The sequence below is a fragment of the Eptatretus burgeri genome, chromosome 7, assembly GCF_056783735.1.
Source record: "Eptatretus burgeri isolate ZD-2024b chromosome 7, Ebu_testis_v1, whole genome shotgun sequence".
Taxonomy (NCBI): Eukaryota; Metazoa; Chordata; class Myxini; order Myxiniformes; family Myxinidae; genus Eptatretus; species Eptatretus burgeri.
The window spans coordinates 78,535,270-78,562,934 of record NC_140967.1 but is presented as its reverse complement, the minus strand read 5'-3'; the positions used below and the strand labels follow the sequence as shown (position 1 = coordinate 78,562,934).

General features: G+C 43.6%; 1 protein-coding gene across 2 annotated transcripts; it reads left to right on the top strand.

Annotated features, from left to right (window-relative positions):
- The first annotated feature begins 18 nt into the window (after positions 1-18).
- SELENOT (selenoprotein T) lies at positions 19-25,242 on the top strand. 2 transcript variants are annotated; one of them, XM_085889156.1, is made up of 7 exons: positions 19-161; positions 264-347; positions 7,498-7,608; positions 16,173-16,299; positions 19,354-19,441; positions 19,743-19,884; positions 24,138-25,242. In XM_085889156.1, the coding sequence occupies exons 1-6, from the start codon at positions 34-36 to the stop codon at positions 19,868-19,870; spliced, it is 666 nt and encodes a 221-aa protein (XP_085745282.1). In that variant the 5' UTR covers positions 19-33; the 3' UTR covers positions 19,871-19,884; positions 24,138-25,242. The 2 variants fall into 2 exon arrangements, with proteins under 2 accessions (XP_085745282.1, XP_085745283.1); XM_085889157.1 differs by lacking the exons at positions 19-161; positions 264-347 and adding an exon at positions 6,910-7,208.
- Positions 25,243-27,665: the final 2,423 nt, after the last annotated feature.

Here is a 27,665-nt window from a genome sequence, read left to right as displayed (position 1 = left end):
ATGGTGAAAAGAAAGATGGTTTTAGTATCGCTCATGATTGCCGGAAAAAATAAAAAAAAAATTAAAAAAAAATGCGTCTCCCCGACGGGGAATCGAACCCCGGTCTCCCGCGTGACAGGCGGGGATACTGACCACTATACTATCGAGGATCCCGCTGAAAGGTAACTGTGTTAAAGGTCTTTTAAAGAAATTCAATATTGTGATATCATCGTCATTTATTATTTCATTTAATCATCATCGGACAAACCACTCGCTGCCTTCAGAAACAGCCTGGAGGTCGTGGAGGGAGATGAGGAGCAACTTAACCTCCAGAAAAATGGCGGGAAGTCGCGGATATCTCTCAACAGGTTTTGGATTTATGTTTTTTTTTTTCCCCGTGGTTGGCACAATCCATGAGTTTTTCTCCTCCTCCTTGTAACGTTCAAGCCCAAGGATTGATTGATGGAGGAGCTTGCACATGAAGGACAATTGCCTCGTCTGCTTTGGATTCCTGACGGTTGACACGACGATGATACATCCGTCAGAAGGTGAGAGGCCTGTGCTGCACGTGCTCGGATGAACGTTCCACTTGGTGTCACAGATGCCGGGTCGAGCTGGTGAACACTGAACGTCCCATCGCACGCACCGTCGAAATGTGAAAGGAGCAAGTGAGACGTGTTCTCAGCACCCTGAACAAATTAACATTTCTTGCTCTGACTCCTGCGAAGAAGGCAAAAGCAAACCACCTCGTGTCAGCAATGAACCACCTTTCGGTAACGTGTTTTATGTCGAGATCATAATTTTATAATTATTACTACCACCCACCCTCCCCACCGAAGGTGGACGGAGGTTTTCTTTTCACCCGTTTGTCTGTTTGTTACTTACCAAATATAAAGATTTCGTAAGTATATTGATGACTTCCGTCCTCTGTTTGTGTGTTTGTTTGTTTGTAGGCACGATAACTCGAGAACGGAAGAAGCTACCAATGTCAAATTACACCACGTGATTCAGGAGGGTGATGGCTAGTGCTGATTGGATTTTGGTCAAAATCGGTCAAAGGTCAAGGTCACAGTGAGGTCAAACATCCAAAACATTCGATTTTTGATGGTTTGGTGCAGAATCATCGTAGAAACTTCTGGTTTGCGTCGCTACCTTCTCTAGATACAGCTTTTATTAGACAAGGTCAGAGGTCAAGTTGACGATTTCATAAGTACCAGTCTATGACTGCTTGTTTATCTGTTTGTCTGTCTGTGAGCAAGATATCTCAAGTTGTGGACGGATTCAGACAAAACTTGGTGGACAGGTTGGATGTATGACAAGGAAGAATTGATTCGATTTTGGTGAAGATCAGAGTCCAGATTCGGATGCGAGAATTAAAAAAAAAACAAGCTCAAATGAGCTAAGATCCTCGTCCTCTTAATGATGACGTCATAAAAACGAATATGACGTCATTGTGATGTATCAGGTTTGCGATAAATTATCTGTGCTAATGCCGGGCTTGTTTCCCGTAAACAGAATTCAAACAGCTTGCCTAGTTTCGGAGATAATGGTGTAGGCGATTTCCATTAGCGGCAATATTATGACGTCAACTTTTTTTCTGGGAAGAATTTCCAAAATCGGAGATGGTTACTGCCTGCGCGTGGGCTTTCTGAATATACATGGCAAGTTTCACGAAGATCCGATGAAAACTCTGGGTTGTGAAACAAAAAATGTCAAAAAATAGGAATGACGTCATAAAAATTGATATGACGTCATAGTGATGTATAATATGTGCGGTAATTCATCTCTGCTTATGCCCTGTTCGATTCCCGCAAACAGAATTCAAAAAGCTTGCCTAGTTTCGGAGATCATTTTTTCGGCGATTTCCATTAGCGGAGATATTTTGACGTCATACCTTTTTTTCTAGGAGGAATTTTCACAATCGGAGATGGTTACTGTCTGCGCAGGGTATTTTTACATATATACGCCAAGTTTCAGGAAGTTTCGATGAAAACTGTCGGCTGTGAAACAAAAAAGTCCACAAGAAGAATATGAAGAACAACAACGTGAGTAAGACTTCGAGATCCTCCACGAGGATCTTAAAAAAATCGTGATTCTTCACCGTTGAGAAAGCGCCTGGTGTTTGCTTCATGGTTAGGGTGGTGGCTTGGGATCCCAGGGTCCTGAGTTCAAGCCCCGTTTTTCCGCTGAATTAACACCAGGGGGTTGACTCAGCCTGTCATCCTTCCGAGGTCGGCGAAATGAGTACCAGTGTGTACTGGTAGAGAGGCACTGCATCAGCGACACATTTGCGCTTCCAAGAAATGATAGCTGCCCCAGCAGCTCAGCTGCCACATGCAAGAAGAAGACTTTTGAGAGATGGGGCCAAAAACGATATATGAGTATAATACGATATATCAAAAAGTTGTCGATGAGTTATGACGAAATGGGGTGGATGAGTTGGTTGGGTGACGAGAACAAGTTGATTAGATTCGGGTTCAGATCCAGCCTATCAGTGGGATACAAAACATAAGCTGTACACGCTCTACCGAGTGCCGTTCTTGTTTGCCTCCTGTATTTGCTCCATAGCATGAACAGTATACTCATCTGGTTGCCTTCTCTGACCTGACTGTCTTGTTGGTAGCTGGTGCGATGCCCTTGCCTCTCCGCTGGGAAGTTTTTCGAGATTGAAATATTGCGCTAAGACCATTTCATCCGTCGATAACCATCCAGTTGAAGCTTTGTTTTCACACTGTTTGGAATTGCAAAAGCTCGCCAGAAACTCTGATTCACGTCCTTTCAGAATTGGTGTTGGAGGGTGGCTAAAGAAATGGTATTGGATTATTTACCTATAAATCCTTTAAATAAAGTGGCAATGGCCTCCCTGGTTTCTGGAAGCCTCTGGTATCCATCTTGGTCTATCTGGTAAAACTGGTAGGGACAACCCAGTTGTGACATGCAACCAGGCGGTCAAATATATTGTTGTGGAAATGACTCCTCAGGGTTAATAAATGCTTAATATAGTGTCGTTATTTCATGATTAAGTGTTTCAGATCAGTGTCGAAGTCATATCAGATATGCGTCGCTATTTTATATTGTTAGAGACGTTGACCCTCTCCAATTGCGTCTAAAATTATCAACCCACTTGACTCTCTATTCGATATGTCTACCGTCTGTTATCCGTCCTATATCGTCCCTGCCAGGTGGGGACACATGAGGGTAAGGGGTTTGCTCCACCCACCAGCCAGGACACCGACCAATGGTGAGAAGAAGAGGAGGAGCCTGGGAACCTGGGAGGAGCAATGTTGCGGTTTTCCCAAGGGCATAAAGGCAGGTGCGCCAGGCGGAAACGGAAAGAGATCACCTTGACCTTGGCCGCAACAACTGTAGTGCCCAACAAGGAAGGCTGTTCCTCAAGCTGCTCATGTTCCCGGGAAGCCACGCCCTCACCAATCCATCCGCGCCTCTCCTCCTCCCACCGAGGCGTCAGGGGCATGGTTCCTGGATGCAGCTCACCCACTCTCCACCAGCTCTGCCAGATTTGGCAAAAACTCTTCTTTGTCTCATCCAAAATCCCTCTGTCTGTCTATCATGTGCATGATGGCCTTTAAGATTAAGTAATTAAGGTTCCCGTTCATCGTTTTGGCCGTGTAGTGGGCACATCTGATCAGTAAGGGGAAGGGGGTTTATTACATAACTGTTGTTTGTGAATGATCTCGCTTAGTTACCCTCCCACACACAGCTTTGTGACATTCCTTTGCAATACATTATAAACCTGTCTTGGTCTCTGGGTGAATTCTGTTTGATCTGGCTGTGGCTTGATTGAATCTGTTAAAGTTGATTGACTTTTGGAGATCATGTCACATGACTATCGTTTGCTCGGCCTTATTTGATCAGTCACATGATCACCTATCTGCACAGGGCTTGGGTAGCTCAACGATTCCAATGGTAGTGGAGATAAAAAGCATTCCAATGGGTGATGGTAGCAGAAATGAAAGGCGAAAACCCAATCCGACCTGGAGTCGTTGAGCCAACTGATCCCTGTGGTTGTTTTAACACGACTCGTCAGATTCATACCGGGCAACTGGAAGGACAGGCTGACCGTAACAATATCCATACGGCTTGGAGTCAATCCTTACACGTCCACACAGATGCTTTGAAAGACCCCTCACTAGCAAGAACAGCTACTGCTATTTGCATCCCAGATGTAAACGTCATGAAGTCCATTCGACAACTCTGATTACCTTTTGCTATTCTTGACTGGGCTCTTCACCATTGTTTTGGCTTGGAGCGGATCATTGACTTTACCCTCTCAGTGCAGTCATATTATCTGATTCACTCTCTGGTCTGAAGGTGCAGATGCGACCTGGTTATTGAGGTCCTACATTTGATTAATATCGCCAATCGGAGGAGCTCGGTCCTTGACCTGTGCTGGATTCCTGACCGTGTGGTCAATGGAGGCAATGAGGCCAGCGATCAGGCAGCCGGACCTGTTTTCAGATCGGATTTTGAAACCCATATCCCTCGAGGCCCGTTGGAGCTTTCTCCAATCAGGAGTCAGATTGACAAAAAATGGCAAATTTCAATGGGGCACCTCCATCAAGGGGAGATTCTGCTATCAGGTACAACCTTTGGTTGAACCCTTTATCTCGGCTTCCTCGCCTTTCCCAAAAAGAACCGGTAGTTTTCTTACAGGCTCAGACTCAGACATTGCGGCCTGAAGTCCTTTTTTCATAGAACAGGGCATCACCCTCCCGGTTCCTGTGAGTGGTGCAAGGTTCCCGAGTGCAATATTTGGAACACCTTTTCATACAATACCCTCTGTAAGGGGGACACAGGGAGGGGTGGTCCGTTAGCAAGCGGCTTGCTATCGCTTGCCAAGCAGCTGTTCCGTGTTAACCGTTTTGCGAGCCACTTGACAAGCGCTTGGCAAACGGAACACGCGATCAAGAGAGGTGCTTGACGAGTTGTACGCAAGTAGCTTGCCAACGGAACGCGCTCACTCATGTTAGCAAAATGGCCGCCATAGTCGGATTCAGAACGATTGATGGTAGGGCTATTTTATTAATTCTACTGTCACAGAGGACGACATTGAATCGTGCAGTCCATACTTTTGTTGTTACTTCTACTTTTCATCCTAATCTATCTATAATTCCAGCAGTGTGTGTGTGTGTGTGTGTGTGTGTGTGTGTGTGTGTGTGTGTGTGTGTGTGTGTGTGTGTGTGTGTGTGTGTGTGTGTGTGTGTGTGTGTGTGTGTGTGTGTGTGTGTGTGTGTGTGCGTGCGTGTGTGTGTCTGTGACCGCTGTTTCTCGACAACCACTTGTCCGATCTGATTGAAACTTCCCAGGTATATTGCTGGGGACCTGAGTATGTGCCTTTTCAAGGTTTGATATTAATCGGACAAGTGGTTCCCAAGTAACGGCCATTTATTTACCAAACCAATGACAGGACACGGTGATGCGTAGGCGTGGCCGATGGGGAAAGGGCGCCATTTCGTTACCAATGACAGGACACGTTGCTGCGTAGGCGTGGCCGTTGGGGAAGAGATCCTCAGTTACCAATGACTGGACACGTTGCTGCGTAGGCGTGGCTGTTGGGGAAGAGATCCTCAGCCGCGTTCCCCATTACGGGTTACAACGTACAGACTTCCGGATAGTGATGACTGACTGTATTCTAATAATTTCTCGATTTCTTATGCGTATTTATAAATAAACACAATGCCCCAATCCAGTCGTCGTTTACAAGAGCGAAGGAACAGCCTGTGTGGTTGTTTGAAAGTTTTTTTTTTTTTGCACGTACGGCCACGCACGTATGGGCACTCGAGAGTGAAGGAACGGCCTGTGTGGTTGTTTGAAAGTTATTTGTTTTTGCACATATGGCCACGCACGTATGGGCACGCGAGAGCGAAGGAACGGCCTGTGCGTTTGTTTGAAAGTTATTTGTTTTTGCACGTATGGCCACGCACGTATGGGCACGCGAGAGCGAAGGAACGGCCTGTGTGGTTGTTGTTTCTGGCATGTGGTTTGATAGTTTTTTTTTGTTTTTTTTTTGCACGTACGTGAACGTTTTTTCACGTGAATAAGTGCTTTGGCAAAAACGGTATTTTAAAAATTTTTGATGAATCAATTCATTACTTAATTACTATTTATTTATTAATTTATACTTATTTATTTTCTTTCTCATCTGGGAAATATCTCAGGCACCTTTTGTGCTTGGAAGGCTGATTATTTGGACACGCCAGTTAGTGACCAAGTGATTTGGCTGCAAAGGGTGTTTTTGATTTATTGATTAATCAATCAATCGATTATTTATTTTTTCGATCAATTCATTAATTTTCGAAAAATCACGCATTCGGATGAAACGTTAGTGCTTTAAGGTATGCTAATGAGCCAATTGGTTCGGAAAATATTTTACGATTATTTATTTATTTAAATTACGCAATTAATCAATCAATTACTCTGCACCGCTCCCTCCCAATTCCGTGTCCACGTGCTCCACAGCGGCACCGCCGGACGCCGAATGCACCCCGACAATGTCGCGCGTTGGAGGATTTGTTATTTATTTGTTATTTATTTGTTTATTTGGTATGGGGGTGGTGTACAGTACTGTGAATGTACAGTACAGTCCCTCCACTAGTTTATTTTTCTCTTTATACAGTATGTACTGTATGTAGCCACGGTTAACACAATCAATTCGTTTGGGGAAGTTGTCACAAGATGATCGAGTAAAACTGAAAACAAGGTAAAACAGCATTTTGCTCCAGTACCACGATAGCATTGTTTCCATGGAGACCGCCATGTTGTTAAGCGGTGCCGATCACTCCGTTCCGTTGGGGCGCTTGCTTGAGCGCTTTTTTTTAATTCGCTAAAGAAACGGGTCAAAGTATATAAAGGTTGCCGGAACTTGTGGGCTCCTGTCGAAATGTGTATGTGCACGTGTGGCGTATATAGAGCCGTACGTCTCTGATGACGCATTTTAAACTCGAGGAGAAGAAGAAGAAGAACCGTTAATTTTTAAAGAAGAAGAAGAAGACGAGTATTAGAAGGAGGTGACACCGCGTGGGAAGGCGGGCAAACATGGCGGAGTGGGAACCGATGCGGCTCTGCATGGCGGTCGTCTTCTTCGCGCTCGTCACTTACAGCGATCTCTACCTTCGGGTTGATGGTTCACAACAGAACGTAGCTGAGCCCGCGGTGAGGCAGATGAAGAGTAAGATGTACAGCGGTCCCGAGCTCCTATTCCAGTACTGGTGAGAACGAGGCCTGCTTATATTTGTGATTACAACGACTATCTGAGGTTTTATTCTCTTCAGTGTTTTATATATATATATATATATATATATGTTTTTTTTTACCCCCTTTGGACACCTGTGCGAGTGACGCGTTTAATTTTCATTTCGTTTCTTGATTCCTCTTCAATCTCTCTCTCATTACCATATCGTTTTCATCGTATTCCTGGCTCTGGGGGATTCCATGATTAGCCTGAGATTTCGAACTCACCCGACAATAACGACTGTCCCACTTTTTGCATCCTTCCAGCATCTCATGAGGGTACAGGAGGGTGTTCGAGGAGTACTCACAAGCACTGCGTGAGCGCTACCCGGACATCCGTATCGAGGGCTCGAACTACCCTCCGCCCCCTCTTTACAGGTGTGTATATATACACACACACACACACACACACACACACACACACACACACACACACACACACACACACACACACACACACACACACATACACACACACACCCTAAACCCTACATGTCGTGTTATTGCTACGGTCATCAATGGGGTCGTCTGTGTGACGGGATGCTACGGTAGTGGTGCACTTACCTTTTTGAACTGTCTCTCGTCTGGGTTCGAATCCGGACCAGTCTATAAATTCGTATTATAAGAGCGTTGCGTTGCAGTGCCCCCTCGGATGGACGTGAAGCTTCGTGTCCCGTCTGCTAGCACTCTGGTGCTGATGAGACTTGCTATGTAGTTCTGCTTGGTTATGTTTCTGGCGAAGCTTGCTTATTGCATTTCTTTTGGTGGTGCTGTGAGTTGTTCATGTCGTGTTTTTGACAGAGGGAGGAAGAGTACAACCATACTGAAATCATCCAGAGGGTTGTGTTAGGACTGGTTAATGGGGGTAAAACAATATCATGGGGAATGACATCAGGTGGCAGTGCTTTGCCTGCTTGAAGCCATGGGGGGGAGCGAGAAAGGATGGCCTTTCGAAGGTTCCATGGATTGGAAAAGCGAGGAACAAAGTAGTTAAGGTGAGCAATCAGCCTGGATTTTGAAAGTTTAATCTGGAGAGGGTTATTGGAATAAAGCATGCATCCTGAAGATGTTGGGGAGGGTCAGAGGACAGAGGGTAGACTGAGCAATATTGGAGAGAACAGAGAGCACCAACTTGTCTGCGATTGGAAAGCAACAAACTTTGTGCTTCGGCCTCATCGCAGGAGATTCCAATAATGTTAAGAGCTTTAGATTACACCGAATTCAGAAGAGACATCCATGTTGCTGGGATGCCAACCCATAGGGGTAATTGGTACTCCTCTTGGGCTATGGATAAAAGCCTTATAGATTGTAACTTGTAATAAAGGTAAATTGTAGTAAAGCCCCACCCCCCACCCTTTTTGATTTCTCTCCCCTTCCCCCTCATTGTGATCCAGTTATGTTGGAAGCAGTTTTTTCTGAATACTAAGTCTCTGCTCAAGGAGGACCTAGAACTCAGGATGTAACAGCAGAGTAGTCCAGGCATTATCTATCTATAATTCCAGGTGTGTGTGTGATCTAATTGAAACTTGCTGGGGCCCTGTGGATGTGCCTTTTCATACGGCCACCCACGTACGGGCACGCGAGAACGAAAGAACGGCCTGTATGGTTGTTTCTGGCTCAAGGTTTGAAAGTTTTTTTTGTTTGTTTTTTTGTTTTTGTTTTTTTGCACGTCCGGCCACTTACTCGTATGACAAATGAGGACTGAACCTCACACAAATTGCAACAGAAAATCTGACAACTGTTCATTACTCATAAATGTGTCCTCTATAACATATAAAAAGTCCGAATGAATCCAAGTGGTGGAAATTATTTTTTTTAAATTCCCCCCAAAATGTTTCTTTACCGTAATCTAGTACCACTTTTTGCTACTTTATAATGGGATATTTAGCAACACTCTAACTATATACAGTATCTCACAAAAGTGAGTACACCCCTCACAAATGTGTAACTTTTTAAGCAGCTGTGCTTGAAGCAAAAGCTTAGAGTTTATGACAAGTAGACATTCTGCAATATGTTTGCAGGCACAAAACTGCCATTCCATAAAAACAAAAAAAAAATTTCTGAAAGAGGAGGCAATAAAAGTGAGTACACCCCTGCTATTGTCTGCACAAGGAGTAAGTCAAGCATGGTAAAACGACTTCTATTGTCATCATTTTATGCATATTTAAGTCAGAGTGATAAAGGTACAAATATGCACCAAACAATACACACAATGTCCATAGAGCTGCAACCTCCCTGGTATGTTAAAAGTGAAGAAGTGTGCTCTGCGGTAATTGTCTTTCTGCTTGCTGAAGAGATAATTGCATAGGAAATACTGTACCAATCGCCATTGAGAAAGCAGCATGGCTCCTCATGGTGAAGAGTTCTCGAAAGATGTCTAAGATCGAATCGTTGCTCAACATAAAGATGGCCAAGGATACAAGAAGATCAGTGCTTCTTTGAAAGTAAGCCCCAACACTGTGGCCAAGGTCATCCAGAGGTTCTCCAAGAAGCGTACAACAATGAGTTGCGCTCGCCAGGGCACACCAGCAAAGATGACTGCACGTACTGTTCGCCAAGTTCAGAATCTAGTCCTCCAAGACAGACGACAAAGTGCCGCCAAGATTGCTGAAGAGATTTCTGCAGCTTCTGGGCAGTCTGTTAGTGCGCAAACCTGAAGCAGAGCCACAAGAAAGCTCGCAAACAGTTTGCTGAAGCACATCAATCCAAGCCCCTGGACTACTGGCAACATGTCCTATGGTCTGATGAAACTAAGATCAATTTGTTTGGATCTGATGGAGTGCAGTGTATCTGGCCTGGGTGTGCTCTGGCTTTCAAAAGGAATTAGACACTGTGGCTAATCCAGGTTTAGAATGATTTTCCACAGGAGAAAGGAAATAGCCACATTTTATTCAAAAGGTTTTTTTTAGCAATATGAAATAATAAGTTAATTTTAAGGTGGATGTGTGAGTTTGATGGATGAGTGAGTTGGATTGTTCAGATTGGTTGGGTGAGTGAGTTTGACATTTGAGATTGGTTGAATGAACGACCATCAGGGGAGGTGGTGGTGTGTGTGTGTGTGTGGTAATGGGGGTGGTTGTGGACCAGGATTGGACCAACCTCATGCCAGTCAAACTCACTCGTCCAACCAATCTCACCCAACAACTTCATTCATCCAACCAATCTCACACATCAAACTCACACTTCCAACCAATGTCACATCAAACTCACTCGTACAACCAATCTCACCCATCAACTTCGCTCATCCAACCAACCAAAGTCACCCATCAAACTCACTCATCCAAACAAACTCGTACTACTACTGATTGTGTCAAAACTCACCTGGCAACCACTGACCCAACGAAGCATGTAGCGCCGAATCATTCCAGAAAAAAAAAAATTTTCAAATAAAATAAAGTTTTGAGACGAGAATCGTGGGAATCATGAGTAGTTTCGGTCGATTTTATTTTTTTACTAGAAACTAGTTTAAAACTACTAAAGTTAGTATATACTAGCAAAGTACCTGCCCATGAGCAGGTGCAGTTATCTGTTGAATGGCGTTGGTCCCGTCTCGATCGGATGAAATTGAGACATTGACGTTATCCGGTGACCTTGACCTTGACCTTGATCCCCTTATGTCCATTCCCAAGGATCACATATGCCAAGTTTCATCTCATTCTATCCAACGGTTTGGCCGTCTATAAAGGACAAACAAACATGAAAAATTGACGTTTTAGTCAATTTATGACGTCATAACTCGAAAACCGGAAGGCAGAAGTGAATGTCATCAATCAACTGTCATTTAATTTTGATTATCTGTGGAAAGGCGTTGGTCCCGTCTCGATCGGATGAAATTGAAGTTACCCGGTGACCTTGACCACGTGACCTTTGACCTTGAACTTGACCCCCCCCCCCACCCCCATGTCCGCTCTCGTCTCAAGGATCACTCATGCCAAGTTTCATCTCATTCCATCCAACGGTTTGGCCGCCTATAAAGGGAAAACAAATAAACCAATGTCACCCGCAGGGTGACCCGTATCTTGCCAAAAGGTGACCACGTGTGACTTCTTTAAGGTCACACTGAGGTGAACATAGCTGCTATCCACGAGGAGCGACTCCTTGAGGAATATCTGCCTATGAGAGATTCCGATGAGAATCGTTCTACAGAGTAACCATGAAAAAATATGTGTTTGCCTCATAACGTCACCAAATGACGTCATAATGTCTCAAGCTTGATATATCTAGAAAGCACTCATCGAGGTGTTCAATTTGAGGTACTACACGATATGGTTCCTAAAACTTGAAAATTTGACCTTGGGGTCAAATATGTTTGACCTCAGGCGCTAACCATGAAGGTCAAGGCCAATCGCCACCAAAAATTAATCAGCTGGGCGCCAGACCATGAACTAAATTCCCATGAAGTTTGAAGACGATCCGATCAAAATTACTCAAAAAATAAGGGTTTCGTCGACTCCCCTGATTTGCGACAAAGTGACCTTGACCTTTGACCTTCAAAATTTTGTGCGCTGAAAGGGACCTCTATAGACCTCTGATATGCGAAGTTACAAAAATTTCCAATGATTTCTAACTGTGCTCTGCAGAATTTTTTATACGTGATTACAGACAAACAAACAAACAAAAAAAAAAAAACATACAAGCTGACTAACATATCTTGCAAAAACTTCGTTTTGGCAAGATAACAAACACACATACATACATACATACATACATACAAACATATTCTATTTTTTTTAGTATAGTAGATAAGCTTGTACCAAATCACGCGTGATTCCCGTAATCAAAACATACAAAATGGCGGCCGTCTCAACGAAGGTTGAATTCTGTGCTAAAATCACCGTAAATTCGTCTAAAACTGGTTAAAAAAAAAAAAAAAGCACTAAAACATGGATTAGCCACAGTGGCTAATGGGTGGTTTAAAATATTAGCCACAGGTAAGGGGGATTCGCCCTGTGGCGACGTGGCGAGCGGCAGCGCACACCCAGCTGGCGGTGGCATGGGGAACAGTACCAAGGCAAGTGCGTTATCCCTACTGTCAAGCATGGTGGTGGTGTCATGGTTTGGGGATGCATGAGTGCTGCCGGTGTTGGAGAGCTCAAGTTCGAGGGAAACATGGATTCTACGATGTACTGTGACATCCTGAAGAAGATGTTCCCCTCCCTGCGAAAACTTGGTAGAGCTGTATTTCAGCACGAAAACGATCGGAAGCATCGTTCCAAGCAGACAACTGCCTTTCTGAAGAAGTCGAGGTCAATGTGTTGGAGTGGCCAAGCATGTCACCTGATCTAAATCCAATTGAATACCTGTGGGGCATCCTGAAATGTAAGGTTGAGGAACGAAAGGTGTCCAACATCACGCAACTTCGAGAAGTTATTGCAGAGGAGTGGAACAGAATCCCAGCAAAGACATGTGGAACATGTGGACATTGCCCAAATAAAGATATGTGTCAGAAGAATGTGTTGCATGCTTGGAACAAGATTGCCCGTAGATGGGGTACTCTGCTCGTATATATGCAATGTGCATACAATGAGAGGTACTTTTAACAGTCTGTGCTTAAAAATTACATTGAATAAGAAATAGATATAGATAGATTCACTGTGAATAGAGAGACCAAAACAACAATTTGGTGTTGAAATGAAATGAGTGGCATAGTTTGAAATATCCATAACCATTCTTCAGAATTGGATGCTCGCAAAACTTTAAATACAGATCCATTGAGGGTGTGGATTGCAGTTGGGTAAAAGCTGTTTTGCAAGCAATTTATAGTTGGTCTTGATGGAACGATAATGTGTACCCGAACAGAGAAGTTCAAAAATGTCGTGTGCTGGGTGGCTCATCTCGGATGATAGCTTTCGCTCGCTTCGTGACTCGACTGGACGACGGGCTCTCGATGGAAGGCAGATCGCACCCATTAATTTTTCAAGAAGTTTTTACTTTCCTGTTGAATTGGGATCGGTCGTGCCACGTCAAGCTGCCATACCAAACGGAGAAAGACAGTGTTAGGACACACTCTATCACTGTCTGATAAAACTTGGTCAACACAGGATGACCAACAGAAACTTTTCAACCTTCGAAGAAAGAACAACTGTTGCTGAGCCCTTTTCACACAGTGATTGGTGTTTATCTCCCACTTCAGGTTTGTGATTATGACACATAAATGGGCATGTAATAACTCTGCATTTATCTCTGTCAGAAGTTTGCATCTCATCTGTGTCCCATGATGTCACAAACAAGATGGATACAGCTGCAAACTATGAGTGAGGAAAAACTGGAAGCTTGGGGAGGATTAATGGGAGTAGAACAGAGAATTGTTGTGGATCGGGGATGATTTGAGAGAGTTTTTGACAGCCTTTTCCATTCTCTGGATACCACACAATAGTTCTCCTTTGCATGCTTGTGGTTATGAACAATATATAGCATTTGTCTTAGTGGTTTCTCTGATCTCATGCACTGGTGCTTGAATCGTTTTGGGCACTGGACATTTCCAAATGTGATGGGGTTCTTCATTTTTGGAATACAAGCTAAGTCCGAATGCCGGGGGTCTAGGGGCCTAATGAGCTCCCAGTGGGACCCAAGGGAAGAGCCCCATGGGGGTTGTTGGGGTGGGGGTGGGGGGGAGGGGCGTGAAGCTCTCCTGAATTTTGAGTAATGGAATTTTTTTTTTAATTTTAAAGGTGAAAGGCAAGACTTAAAAGATTGAGATACTTCATTTCGGCAAGTATTGATACAGCCTGTAGTGGCAGGTTACCAAATGTGATTTTACTATTTTATTGAAAGTTTTTAATATCTATCTTTGCTGGTTGTGCTCAATCCTTGCCCTGCTACCCCACTGCCCGTTCACCCTTGCTCTTCCATGAGCTTCACTCTTGAAATGAGAAGGGCACTTGGTAGAGCGCATACCACAGCCCCGTAATGCCTGATCCACGAGAACATATCGGGCCCAATACATTTTTGAAATATCATGCTACATATTGTTGTGGCGAGAACGACCGCTTGGTGGGGAAGTTTACGCCGTCTCCCACCAGACTCCCCGGAATTGTAGGCCGTCGCTCGGATAACTCCGCGAGCCGGCGGGTCGATTTAATCGACCGTGAAATGCCAATATCTCGACCGTGTGGCGTAGGGTTAATTGTCTAGATCCAATATACCTAAGTAACCACACAGTCTTGGCTACCGGGGATTCACGCCCTCGGAACGTCTGGCCAAACCGGATCACTCCATCAGCTACGGTAGAGTATCAACTTCCACCTACCAACTCCGGCTCGGATGCAGTCGAGCAGGCCTGCCCAGGGCGTTCTGGCTATGATGTACCGATTACCGGGGATGAAACCCCGTGTCAACTCAGATACGAACCATGCTGGACCAATATAAGGAGGGATGGAAACAGACTGGGTTCACTTCTAATAAATTTATTTACAGCAAAATCAAAAGACAGAAGAGGCGAGACTTGAACGTTACGAATATGCAGGAATTTACACTGATACAATTATACTTAAAGACAGGCCATCGGGCCCACACGCAGACACACACACAAAATGAAAAGAAACCCCTGAGTCTTTATTTCATCCTTCACAGCTGTGAGGATAGACGAGCTGGGGGTCAGAGTTCATGGGTACCTGTCGTCGCAGGAAAGCGTGCTCGGTAATGCGGCACGTCACGTGGCTAATGGTCGTCGGGGCACGGTCCGGGAGTTCGTGCCAGGCTCGTGGCTCGTGACGGAACTTGCGTGGCGAATCGTCGGAGCTCCCAAACTCATCTCCGTGCACGTGCCGACAAAACCTCTTTTCTGTACAGCCACCATGACCCAAACTCTGCCACTCCGCCACCGCGAACAAACTCTCCCAGCGCCAACACCAACGCCTTCCGAGTCTCCGAGATATATCTCCTCCCACCACGGGGAGGGGCCTTGGCGAAAATCATCTCGCTGTCCGTCCCTCATTGGCCTACGGCCGCACCCTACCGGGGAGGAGCCGTGGCCATTGCAAGGAGACCCCATATTCTCCACGTGGCCACTGGCTTCGTTCGCGCAGAGCAAGAGGGTCTGCCCTGAAAGGCCCACCGTAAAAGAAACTGTCGTTTTTGGGGCCTGAGGACCGGAACCGCGAGGTACCCCCCTCTCGGCAAATCAAGGTACGGGCGGTGACGGAGCATGATGGGCTCGTTGGGTCGTGCAGATGGGATGATTGATGCAAGATGAGATGTAATAACCTAACTAGCCATCACAACGCACACACTTAATCCTCCCACGAAACAAAAGGATGGAGTCCTGACTTCACACGTACTTACTGGCATAACTAACTTTGGGACCTGCATGGTTTATAGATTCATTACAATATATTGTTTTTGAGCCCTATCTCTCAATGGTGAAGAATCACTTTAAAATTTCTAGTAGTTGGATCCGCATTCGGATCTTCACCAAAATCGAATCGGTTTGTCGTGGTCACACACCCAACCTGTCCACCAGGTTTCATCCAAATCCGTGCACAACTTTTTGAGATATTCTGTACACCGACAAGCAAACAAATAAACAAACAGACAGAAAGGGGTGAAAACATACCCTCCTTCACCTTCAGTGGTGGAGGTAAAAAGAGAAAAAATTGCTCAAGTAAATCTGATGTGCATTTCTCAATTTTCACAATTCAAACTTGTAGCTGTGGTGGTTTCCAGCCAATTGTATAAATGTTAGACCTGTCATGAAACGTCGAAGGATGTTCAATGGACGAGTGTGGGCATGTATAGTTGGAATTGTAAATGGCAAATGTCCATTGTTTGGTAGTGTTGCATACACTGTATCGATATTATGTGCCATCAGGGCTTTATTCTTGACGTGTCTGCTGGGCTCTGTGTTTTATGAGGAAGGTGGTGCAGCCACAAACGCACTCCTCTGTCTGATGCACGTGTATCAATATTGCAATGTCTGAATGACTTTTTTGACTTTTTCACAGTACATGTGCTTCAGTGCTGTCGGTGCTGAAGGTGATGCTCATTGTGCTGGTTGTTAGTGGGCGGAATCCCTTCCCTCTGCTGGGCTTGGACACACCCAATGCTTGGAATTGGAGCCAAAACAACAAGGTTTGATATTAACAGGATGATATACAACTTGCTGTACCTAATTTATACGAATAAAAGGCAAAGTGTGTCAGTGTGTGTGTATCACCTCCATAACTCTGAAACCATGAAACCTAGCAGCCTGAAACTTTGCATGCAAACTAAAAACCCCAAGGAAGTGCAAGAGTGAAAATTGGGTGTTTGGGTTAATTAAAACACCCCCTTTTGAAGATAATTAACAGCCTATTTAATTATATTCTTTATCGGGTGCTTCCTCGGTCACCTCGCTCTTTCGGGTCTGAAGGCGTAGCCTTGGTAACTTTGCTGGGGACTGAAGCTGCTATGTTTTTTTTTGGCCTGCTCAACCATGCCTTGACTTGGAACAGGCCACAACGATTTCTTAACGATAGTCTCCTTCCCCCTCCCCCTCCCCACGGCTTGTATTTGCTAGTCCTTACTGTAATTCACGGACCGGTGTGTGTTTGTCACGCTACTCCTACTACAGTTCTGGCCCAATTACATCCAGACTTGCTACATCGGATTAGCATGACCCCAATTAGTGCATAGTGCTGTTTTGTGTCGAGGAGGAGGAGTGGGAAACAAATTCTCCATGTAAATGGATGTCGTGTAGTGCCGCTCCAGGTCGGAGAGGGTATTGCACAGACCCCTAGCTTGAAGGTGCAGGGTTCTAGGGTGGTAAAAATGGGCACATAAGGGACAAAATATTATCAATTCATCTTTCAATTTTAGTACATACTTCCACCCAATTTGATTGAAATCCCTTCAGCCGTTCTCACGTTATCGTGGTTATGAAAACCTATCATGGACGCACAGCTACCAAGTCAATGCTGTAATGCTACCTGCCCTCTTTGGATTTTTTTTTTTTTGCCTAATCAAGAAATTTGCTGTATAGCTGCTGCTTCCTGCTTCCTTCACTGATGGTGAGCTGTCTCACTGCAAGTGATGAATCAATCCAACTTGGTTTCATTGGTGTGAATACCGCTGCACCCCTCTTTCCACCACATTGAACGTGTTATAATGGACTCGAGTGACTGTTATACATCACATCAGAGATTGAAAATTATGTGAATCGAGGTGTAATTTATCTGTTTACTTGGTTTTAATGTCATTTGTGCTATTTTATGTTGGTTTTCTATTGCTATGTTTTATTTGTAAAATTAATGATTGTAAAGCTAACCTTAATTCGGCCATTGGACACTGGAATTTTATTTGACATAAACCTTTATTAATTCATTCATAACCAAATACTAATTGCTGAGGAAGTGATCGCTGCAAAAAGCATTACATCATTTTTGAGACCCTTTTTTGTTGTGCCATTTCTCAAGCAATTCCTCATGGATTCACTTCAAAATTTTCCCAGATGTTCACAGCTGCATGGAGAGGTGTGTTATGACTTTTGGTTTTGGGCAGGATCCGAATCCTAAATGCTGAGAAAGAATGGACGTTTTGGTAAAACAAGTTCACGCTACTCTGGGGAAGAGGGGTGAAGCCTGGGATATGCATTCCCAGTTATGGGGAAAGATGGGCGGATATGGCTTCATGTTGAATGTTTTACATTTAGCATGAACTAGATGACCCGTAAACCTGTTGGGTTCCCGTTGTGACAGCGGTTGATAAAAAAAAAATCATTAAAAACAAGAAGATAGCTCCAGTGAACTATACCGCTGAGGTTGTTTGCATTGATCAAATAATCCTGAAGAGTACTTGACTGAATCGGGAATTTATTTTTTTAATAATTTTTTCGTTCCCCGATTTGAACTAAGCTTGATACTGCACACCGCAGGAGAATGGTGAGTCATGTGGCCCTAAAATTTTTGCGCTATCGTGTACCGTTTTGGTTGTATTTCGGGAACATGCATGTATACATAAAAGATGAAGTTTTAGTAATATATAGATGCTTTCCACAGAGAATGGTGAATAATTCTTCAACAAAATCTCCTTGAATCCTGAGAAATACTGAAAGTGGCCTTTGCATGTGAGACAGAAGTGATTGTTATCCTTTGCATCGACAGACATTTTAAAAGGAGAGGGGCGGGCTTGCTTCGGCCCTCTAATTTATTCAGGCTAGGGGTCTGTTACAAGTCCCCACCCCTTACAGTACAGTATTCCCGTCCCCACGTTTTCCTGTGCAGGGTCCCCATTCTTCGGAGCTCTGTACGTAACATGGCGCCAGGGTATTTGGTTGCGCTGTCCAGGTGTGAACGTGCGCTGAACACCCAATGGGGGCCGTAATTGAGCAGAGCGCGAGGGCTATCGACAATGTTGAATGGAGTTAGCACACACTTGTGCTCTGAGTTAGATGCCTGAATGTCCAAATCCAAGTATTTGTAATGGTACGCTGTGCCCATGGTTCTCTGTGAATCCAAAAGGCTTTTGACTGAATCGGGAATTTATTTTTTATTTTTTTCATTGCCCGATTTGAACGAAACTTGATATTTCGCGTCAATGTGAAAAAAAAAATGGAGAAAAGAAATTATTGTGCGTCATATTCTAAACACAATTTTATTTATTAATGAACACTGAAGTATTAGATCAAAATGGCGAGTCGAGGATGTTGGTGATTGTGGGTGCGTTTATGGTGTGGTGATGGTTGTCGTTCATGACGGTTGAGGTGACAATGGCGAATGTACAGCGAGTGTGTTATGTTTCAATGGTGTGGTGATTACACGAAATGCTTTTTTTAGGTTGTGTGATTGTTGTAGCATTGATGGTTAGAGTATGGTGAAGGTCGTAGTGATATGCCCGTTGGATAATGGTTTGCGAATGCAAATTTTCTGTGTGCGTGCATGCGTGAAGGAGAGGTTTGTGTTTGGAGAAGCAAGATGGGAAAGCAATGAGAAAAAAAAAAACCCTGCCTTATCCCACACAATGCACATTGACCCATCAAACCTATCACACATAAGGGAAGGACTATCTAAAATGAATAATAACAAATTAACTATCTCGGGAACCACTATGTGGTGTGTGCCATTGCCTTGGGACATGACAGTTTCACAGAACCGTCACAATGTTTTTTGCACCTGCGTGTTGCTTGACGGTATATGTCCTCTCTTTCAGATTTATGCTTGTCTCATGATCTTCTTTCTGACCAACATGATAGAAAATCAATGCTTGTCAACTGGAGCCTTTGAAGTAGTTTTTAATGGTGAGAATCGACCAATGGACCCACACCATCTTTTCCGACACACAAACTTCCCAACGTATTCAACCCAATTCCTTAAATCTTCTTCACACAACTACATTTTCCAGTTAATTTCATGGAAGGAATCTCTTCTGTTGTGTCGTTTTTGATCTGTTGTTGTTTATCCCCTCCATGAGGCCTTTGTTTCTTTTTCTTTGTCTTCATCTTTTTTCTCTCCCACACAAACATTTCCTATGGGTTCCTCCCTCTGTCTTGTTCCTTCCCACTGTCGTATCCCCATCACATTCATGTTCTCTTCCCACAGATGTACCCATTTGGAGCAAACTACAATCTGGCAGAGTTCCCAGCCTTCCTGAGCTTGCCCAAATCCTGGACAACCATCTGGCAATGGGGGGTCAGGCTTCACCATCAAACACTCACGGTCCACAGTAGTCCTGGTCATGCACGTGAGTTACTTTTTATTTATTGTTCAAAAATTTTTCATTCCTTCCGCAGCAGTAGGCCGGAAGCATTGTTTTTGGGTTCTCCGTCCATATGTTCGTTATTACCTCTGCCACTGAAGGTGGATGGCGGTTATGTTTTCACCCCTGTCATTTGTCTGTGGGTTAGATATATCCAAAAATTGTGGACCGTTTGGGTGTGTGCCCAAGGAAGAATTGAATTGATTTTTGGTGAAGACCCAGATCCAGAGCCAATAATTTTTTTAAAATATATATATTTTTTAATGATTCTTCACCATTTAGAGATGGGACCAAAATAAGATATAGCATGATATTTCAAAAAGGTGTGAACGGGTTATGACAACTTGGTGGATTAGTTGGGTTCGTGGTGGGAACGAGCTGAATGATTTTGATCCAGATCTGGCCTCTCGGTGGGATACAACACGTAAACTGTTCAACCTGGAGGAGGTATGTGCTCTACCGAGTGCCATTGTTCTTATTTATTTCCCACAGAAACTTGTGAACTACCAAAGAGATTTCAACCAAACTTGGCATACATTGACTGTAATACAAAAATAAATACCCCCGAGCGGGAGTGCCGGTCATCTCTGCCAGAGGTCGACAGAAGCAAAATCATGAATTGCATAAGTGTCTGCACTCGTACCAAAATTCTGTGTGCATCCGAGTTAATAACCAGTGATTGTAATGATCAATACAACTCGGCAGAACTCATATTTTTGCCGAACTCAAAAAAGTTCAAAAAGTAACTGTGCCAGACTGGAATAGGGGCAGTTCATAAAGTACGTACGCTCTACTTCCGGGTTTCAAAACCACCCACCCCCCTCTGTATGCAGGCAAGTGACCATCCACCCACCCCCATATGCGTTTCATATCACATCACAATACTTGAAGATTACAACGAACTGTAGATTTATCTCAAATGCATCAGTAATTATTAACTACGGTAATACAGTAATATGGAACAATTATTGACGTCCACGGATTCAACATCACGTCGAAAATGTTCCTGTGAACGGGGATATTTTTCCCCCTCGCGATGACAGGCTCACCTTCATCTTCTGAAACGTTTTCATGGAGTCCGACAACACTTTCATAAAGTATGTGTGCAGCCGTCATACCACCCACCCACCCCTGTACGCAGCCCGTACACGGGCTTTAAACCACCCACCCCCTCATTTTTGTATGTACTTTATGAACGGCCCATACGGGACAAAAATTTGCGCAAGACCCTGAGCATCTTCAGAGATTGGCGTCGGCCTCCGGATGACCATTTCAAATTAGCACCGGACATGTAAGAATCAGAGCGAAGTTTGAAGGGCTATAAAATCGGAACGAGAGCAAATTTCAAAAAAAATGGCTCGTGTTGTTCTAGATAATAGTCCATAGTATCTGAATCACTAATAACATTTGATCTCTCTTGATAAATGAGGGAGGAGATACGATTTGAAATCGATTTTCGCAACTTTTACAGCCTTGTGACCTTGACCTCGACCTTGGACGACCTTGAAAGTTTTATATTCTTTTTCATGTCTCATCGACCTCTATCCATTCCACTATTGGTTATTTGTCTCCACTCGGTTTGATTGTGGACGGACAGGCGGACAGACTTCGAGACTGTTATTATGAGGTCATCTCTACTGAGATGATAGAGATGACCAAATTAACTTTCATATTGGGATAAAAGGGCATGTTCCCTTTAATTGAAAATTCTTTTATTTCTACAATAACTTGTGAACACCTGCAAGGATTTCTCCCAAACTTGCCACAATTATGGACTGCAATACAAAGATGAACCTATTCAATTTTGAATTTAACAGGCCAAAGGTCATATGCTCTTTGAAAATAATTTTGAAGACCATAACTTGAGTAATAAGTATCTGAATCTTCTCTTTCTCTTCTCTTTTCTCCTCTCCTTTCTCTTTTTTTTTTTTCTCCTCTCCTTTCTCTTTTTTTTTTTTCTCCTCTCCTTTCTCTTTTTTTTTTTTTCTCCTCTCCTTTCTCTTTTTTTTTTTTCTCCTCTCCTTTCTCTTTTTTTTTTTTTTTCTCCTCTCCTTTCTCTTTTTTTTTTTTTTCTCCTCTCCTTTCTCTTTTCTCTTTTCTTTTCTCCTCCTTTCTTTTCTCCTCTCCTCTCCTTTCTTTTCTTTTCTTTTCTTCTTTCTTTTCTTTTCTCCTCTCCTCTCTCTCCCCCTCCATCATGTGACCTTTAATTGAGATCCACCACGATTGGGTGAATATCCATTAACACATTCACATCAAATTCTATTTTATGGTTTTTTTTATTTTATTTTATTATTATTTTATCTTGCTTAGTTTGTTGAAATGAAATTCCGCTTCAAAAATACCCCACAACAACACAATTACATCCTGGTGAATTTGAGTGGACAATGTTTAAATTTATATTTGTAATTTGTTTGAGTGATGTTACCTTTTCATTGATTGGTAGCACTTTGGTCTTTGTCCCATGTTGCCTTGAGGGTTATTTTTTTTTTTTAGTATACCTTGTCGAGGCTCGTATGAGAGCTAACACACAACGCACATCAAGGGGGGGCGCATGAGACAGGAGGGGAGGGAGTGGGAAGGACAAAATAGTGGGGAACAGACATTTGGAGATCTGTGGAAGGGAGAGGGATGGGACAGGGAACATGGAGAATAGAACATGAACATTACAAGGACTTTCAGGAAGGAAAGCAGGGAATTTGAAGGAGGTGGGCTTGGGTGGATTATCGGGGGTAGAAAAGATCGAGGATTTGGATGGGGGATGATAAGAGGTGGTGATGAACAGCTGTTTTGAAGGCCTGGAGGGAACAATGGGAATGAATAGTGAGGGAGTTTATTCTAAAGGTGGGAAAAAAGAGGAATGAAAGGGTGAAGGTGAGCAGTGATTCGTGATTTTGGTAGTTTTACCAGAAGGGGGGTTGTTGGCGGACCTTGAGCGCCCTGCGGAAATGTGGTGGGGACAAATCGCAGAGAGAGCAGGGGGGGCGAGGCTGGAGAGGAGACAGTAGAAGACAGACCACCGACCAACCTGCGGTGATTGAGTGAGAGGCCCAAAGACTCAGCCTCATTGCGGGAGATGCCAATGATCCGAAATGCCTTGGTTTCTACAGCGTGAAGCCGAGAAAGGTGGGAGGCAGAAGCACCAGCCCAGAGGGGAGAGCAGTACTCCAGGCTGTGGACAAAAGCTTTGTAAGTGGTCAGGAGCTCAGGTGGGCCGAGGAAGGACCTTGCATGACGGAAGATTCCCAGTCGGCGACTGGCTTTGGAGGTGAGGTTTGAAATGTGGCTTTCCCAGGAAAGGTCATGGCAGATGGTGAGACCCAGAAGCTTGAAAGAAAGGACTTCTTCCAGAGGATTGTTGAGAAAGTGGATGGGGGGAGGGGGGGTTCGAAACAGTCCTTTCGAAGAGACATAGTGAGAGTGAGATTTGTCCGGATTGAAAGACATGTTCCACGTGTTGGACCAGTTTGTGATTTTATCCAGATCTGCAGTGAGCGAAGAAGCTGCTGCTTGCTGGTCTGAGGGATGACCGATGGTGCGGCAGAGGGTGGAGTCATCAGCAAAGAGATATAGAGGATTTTCCAGAGAGTCGGAGAGATCATTGATGAAAACCAGAAAAAGAACAGGGCCCAGAACGCTACCTTGAGGAACTCCAGCCTGGACAGGAAGGGCAGATGAAAGAACTCCATTTAGGGCCACACGTTGTCTGCGAGCCAGGAGTGGAGATGGTCTTGGATACCATAGGAAGAGAGTTTGGTGAGCAGGGCAGGGTGCCAGACTGTGTCAAAAGCACGTGATATATCCAGGGATACGGCTCGGATTTCCTGTCTGGCATTGAGGCCTTCCATCCATAAATGAGTTGCATCCATTAGTTAATCCATTAATGAGGGTAATGAGTTACTCTCAAAGTGTAAACACTCATCAGACGTATAACATACCAGTTGGGATGGGCAAATCAACCCTACCTGAAGCTCGTTCACTGAGAGTATTTGATCTCTTGACCTCCAGGATACAAGTCTGGTGTTCTTGGGCAACCTTGAAAACCGTGCCCACAAATTTATTTTTTTCAGATTTGTCAGTAATGTGGTTTCTGTAAAGTTTTGACACTCATCCTAAGTGTCAGGGTGTGTGGAGAGTTGAATGATTTGAATTATTTTATTTTGAAGGTGTAAATTTTAAGACTAGTAAATGCAGCTTCCTGAATGATGATGCAAAATCTGAGTTGTTGTCCTCTTTTTCAGATAATGTCAAGAGGAGGGTAATGGCGAGGCGGTGAAGCGGAGGGGGGAATGCAGCAGCTGCTGCCTATGATGGTTTCTCTACAAACTGGCTTTCCAGGGGGAGGAACCTGAACACTTTTGCTGCTGCTTGCTTATCTTCTCCCTGCCCCCACTCGGGCTGTTGTTCACTCTGCTTCTGCCTGTTCGGCTCTCTTCACCTATACATGTCGAGTAGTCGTGCTCATGTTTCTATTTTGATCGCAATTTCAACAGAGTAATTTATCTGTCACATCTATTTCATGATTGCTTTCGAGGCATGACTCAGTGCAATTTGTCTATTGGTATATATGGATGCATATGAATAAGAGATGTGGTGTTATTGGCCCATTGAAAAATGAAAGGCATGAAGAAGTGGCCATTGTTCTTCCAATCAGGTTAATCTTACATGGGTGGATTAGATTTTCTCACCATTACATCTTGAACCAATCATGTTCTTCTTTATAAAAATGTATTTTCCTTTATAATTTTTTCTTTTTTCGTCTGGGTAGAGGGAACAAGTACAACTAATCCAGTTTGACCGACATTCACAACTTTGCCTGAAGTAGTGGCTTCCCAATGGAATGGATGGCTCTGAAATTTTTCTGAGACCATCGTGCTGTCCTGCCTGGATTTGGTCAGTCTTTTTACTTGGAAATAATAGAAATGATTTCTTTTTTTTTTCTTGTTTTTTATCCTGCACTAACTTCTAGTTTGTCCTCTCTGCACCGTTGATTCAAACCTTGTTATGGTGCAAACCTTGTTGTTATATTTTTGGTGGGTTTGAATTGTGAGCACCAATCCCTTCACCTTCCTTCCCAATTTAGCAAAACACATTTGTACTCATTGGCAACAATATTTGGACTCATATTGAAATATCTTCACAGTTTTACCCTCCATCACGTTTTCAAGAAAATAAAAACTCACAACATCCGTTATATTTATGACGACACTCTAGAAAATGTTCTTGCTGAAGATCATTGCACTTGATTCTATGCATTTGTACTGGCAATTTGAGGGTTTGATTAAAATTTGATGCTGTGCATTCATGTAAAATGAATTGACAATTAAAGATCTTTACATATTTGAATTGTCGCATGCATTTTACTAAAATAAGAAGGAAAAAAAAGTTCTACAATTTGGTGAATTATTTAAATAAATAAAAATTTGTGGATTATCGCAGTACTGTTTTTTTTACAAGAGTGATGCAGATATTTGATAAATGTGTATGCTTTGGAGACTGTGAAAAAGGTCTTGCAACAGAGACAAGGCAGCATTTTATGCAAACGTGGCAGGGTATATAGATTACAGCAAATGTATACACACCTGTCCTTTCCCTTACGAAGACTGGCAGTGTGGCCTCTTAAGGAATGCACACTCACTTCTTAAGCTGTGAGTTTGAATCCCAACGCAGCTATAAACTGTCAATCTAGTGGTTCACAGGTAGGGTGATTCATCAATGTGTGTGTTGTTCCTCGGATGGATGTTAAACAGGTGTCACGTCTGCCGCTATTTGTTGGTTTACTTTAAATAATTCCAGTCATTCGCACACAGTAGGTGAGTTGTCGCTGGAAACCTGAACAAATTCTAAGTTGCTGCTGTAAACTACTACGAGGACGGCAATGGAGAGGGAATATTTAACAATTCTGTTTCATTTGAACCGTCCATCGTTTTATTCACGAACACAGTCTGAAGAGGGATTTTCCAAGTTGAGGGGATAATTGCAACTAATGAATGATTTAAAATACTATTGTCTGCTGAGACAATAATCCGGCACAGTTTGCACATCACGGTCAAGCAGACCATGCGATCTCTGACAATGGGCCTCAATTTGTAGACGAGCAATTCAAACACTTTGCCATGGAATGAGAATCTCCAGGGTACCCAAAAATCTCACTTCCTCTCCACGGCACCCAAACGCCAACGGCAAAGCTGAATCTGCTGTCTAAATCGTAAAGAGCCTTTGCAAGAAAGCTACATGTGATAGCAATGACCCCTGGAAGGCTGTACTCCAGTGAAGGAACACAACGACGGAGGGCATGGATAGCAGCCCAGTGCAGTGCTTGATGTCAAGAAGGCTGAAGACTCCCTCACCTGTGGCCAACAAGTTCCTTGAGCTTTGTGTCATACCAGATGTCTTGGAGAAACTGCGTCAAAAAACAGATATCCAAGCTCATCGATGACAGGTCAGCCAGAAACTTACCTGAGCTGAATGTTGGTGACTACATCCACATGAAACCTCTGCCTGGAAACCGGACAGGTCGCTGGAAAGTGGGAATCTATGTGCAACGGGTTGCCCCCACACTCTTATCTCGTGGATGTGGAAGTTGCCCTGTATTGCCGCAATCGCTTGGACTTGTGAGTGGCTGAGTCAGCACCTCCTCCCTGTTATGGAAAGTCCTTACTGGATTTTGAGATGTAAAGCATAGCTTATGTGCCCCTCTTCACTACATCTTAAACTCTAATATTGGGGTTAAACTTCAAGGGATGGTCAAACCAATGCTTCTCAAACGCAGACTTAAACTGATTTAGAGTACCAGACTCAATCACATGATTAGGAAGAGAATTCCAATGATTCACACCGGATAGAAAAGGCACACTGATTTTTGTCTTAAAATGAAACTTCTTCAGCTTGAGTGAATGCCCTCTTGTCCCGGTTGACTCCTTTCGTGTACAAACGTTCTTATAGTCCACATTATCCAATCCTCTGAAAAATTTTCAAAATTTGAATCATTTCTGCTCTACTTCGTCTATGTACAAGTGGTGAGACCAAGTGCCTTCAAGCTATCTGGATACTCCAGTCTATGAAGTTCTGGTCACAATCTAGTAGCTCTTTATTGTACTTTCTCGAGGCAATCCTCAACTTGTAAAAAGGTGAACGAACGATACTACAGTACTCCACTGTTGGTCGTACAATGGCTTTATAATAGTACAAGCCCTTTTAAAAAAAATCTAATGATGAAAAATATCTAATAATTCCAAGCCTACAGTTGGCTTCCTTAGCAGTATCTGCAATTTGGCAACAAGGGTTTAGCTTGAATCAAAGAGCACCCCTAAGTCCTTCTCCTCCCTTCCTGCCATGATTTCCCTGCTTTCACTCCTCTTGCCCATGGTATATGTAAACTCCTGATTCCTTCTTACATTTTTCCTCATTAAAGGGAAGCTGCCAGCATCCTCACCAGTTCATGGCCTCATCCACATCATCCCAGAGTGTTACTGCATCTACCTCCCTATTCACCACTCTATAATTTGGTATTGTCTACAAACAGCTTTAAACAGGACTGAACTGATTCAGGAAGATCATTTATGAAGACAATGAACAATGTCGGACCTAGTACGCTGCCCTGTGGTATTCCATTTGTTGCTGGAACAGAAGTGGATGCAATTCCATTCACTACAACCTTTTGTGAGCGGCCTGACAAATACGATTCGATCAATTTCAGTAATTGACCACTGATTCCATAAGATTCAATCTTGTGCAAGAGCCGGACATGATGGACACTATCAAAAGCC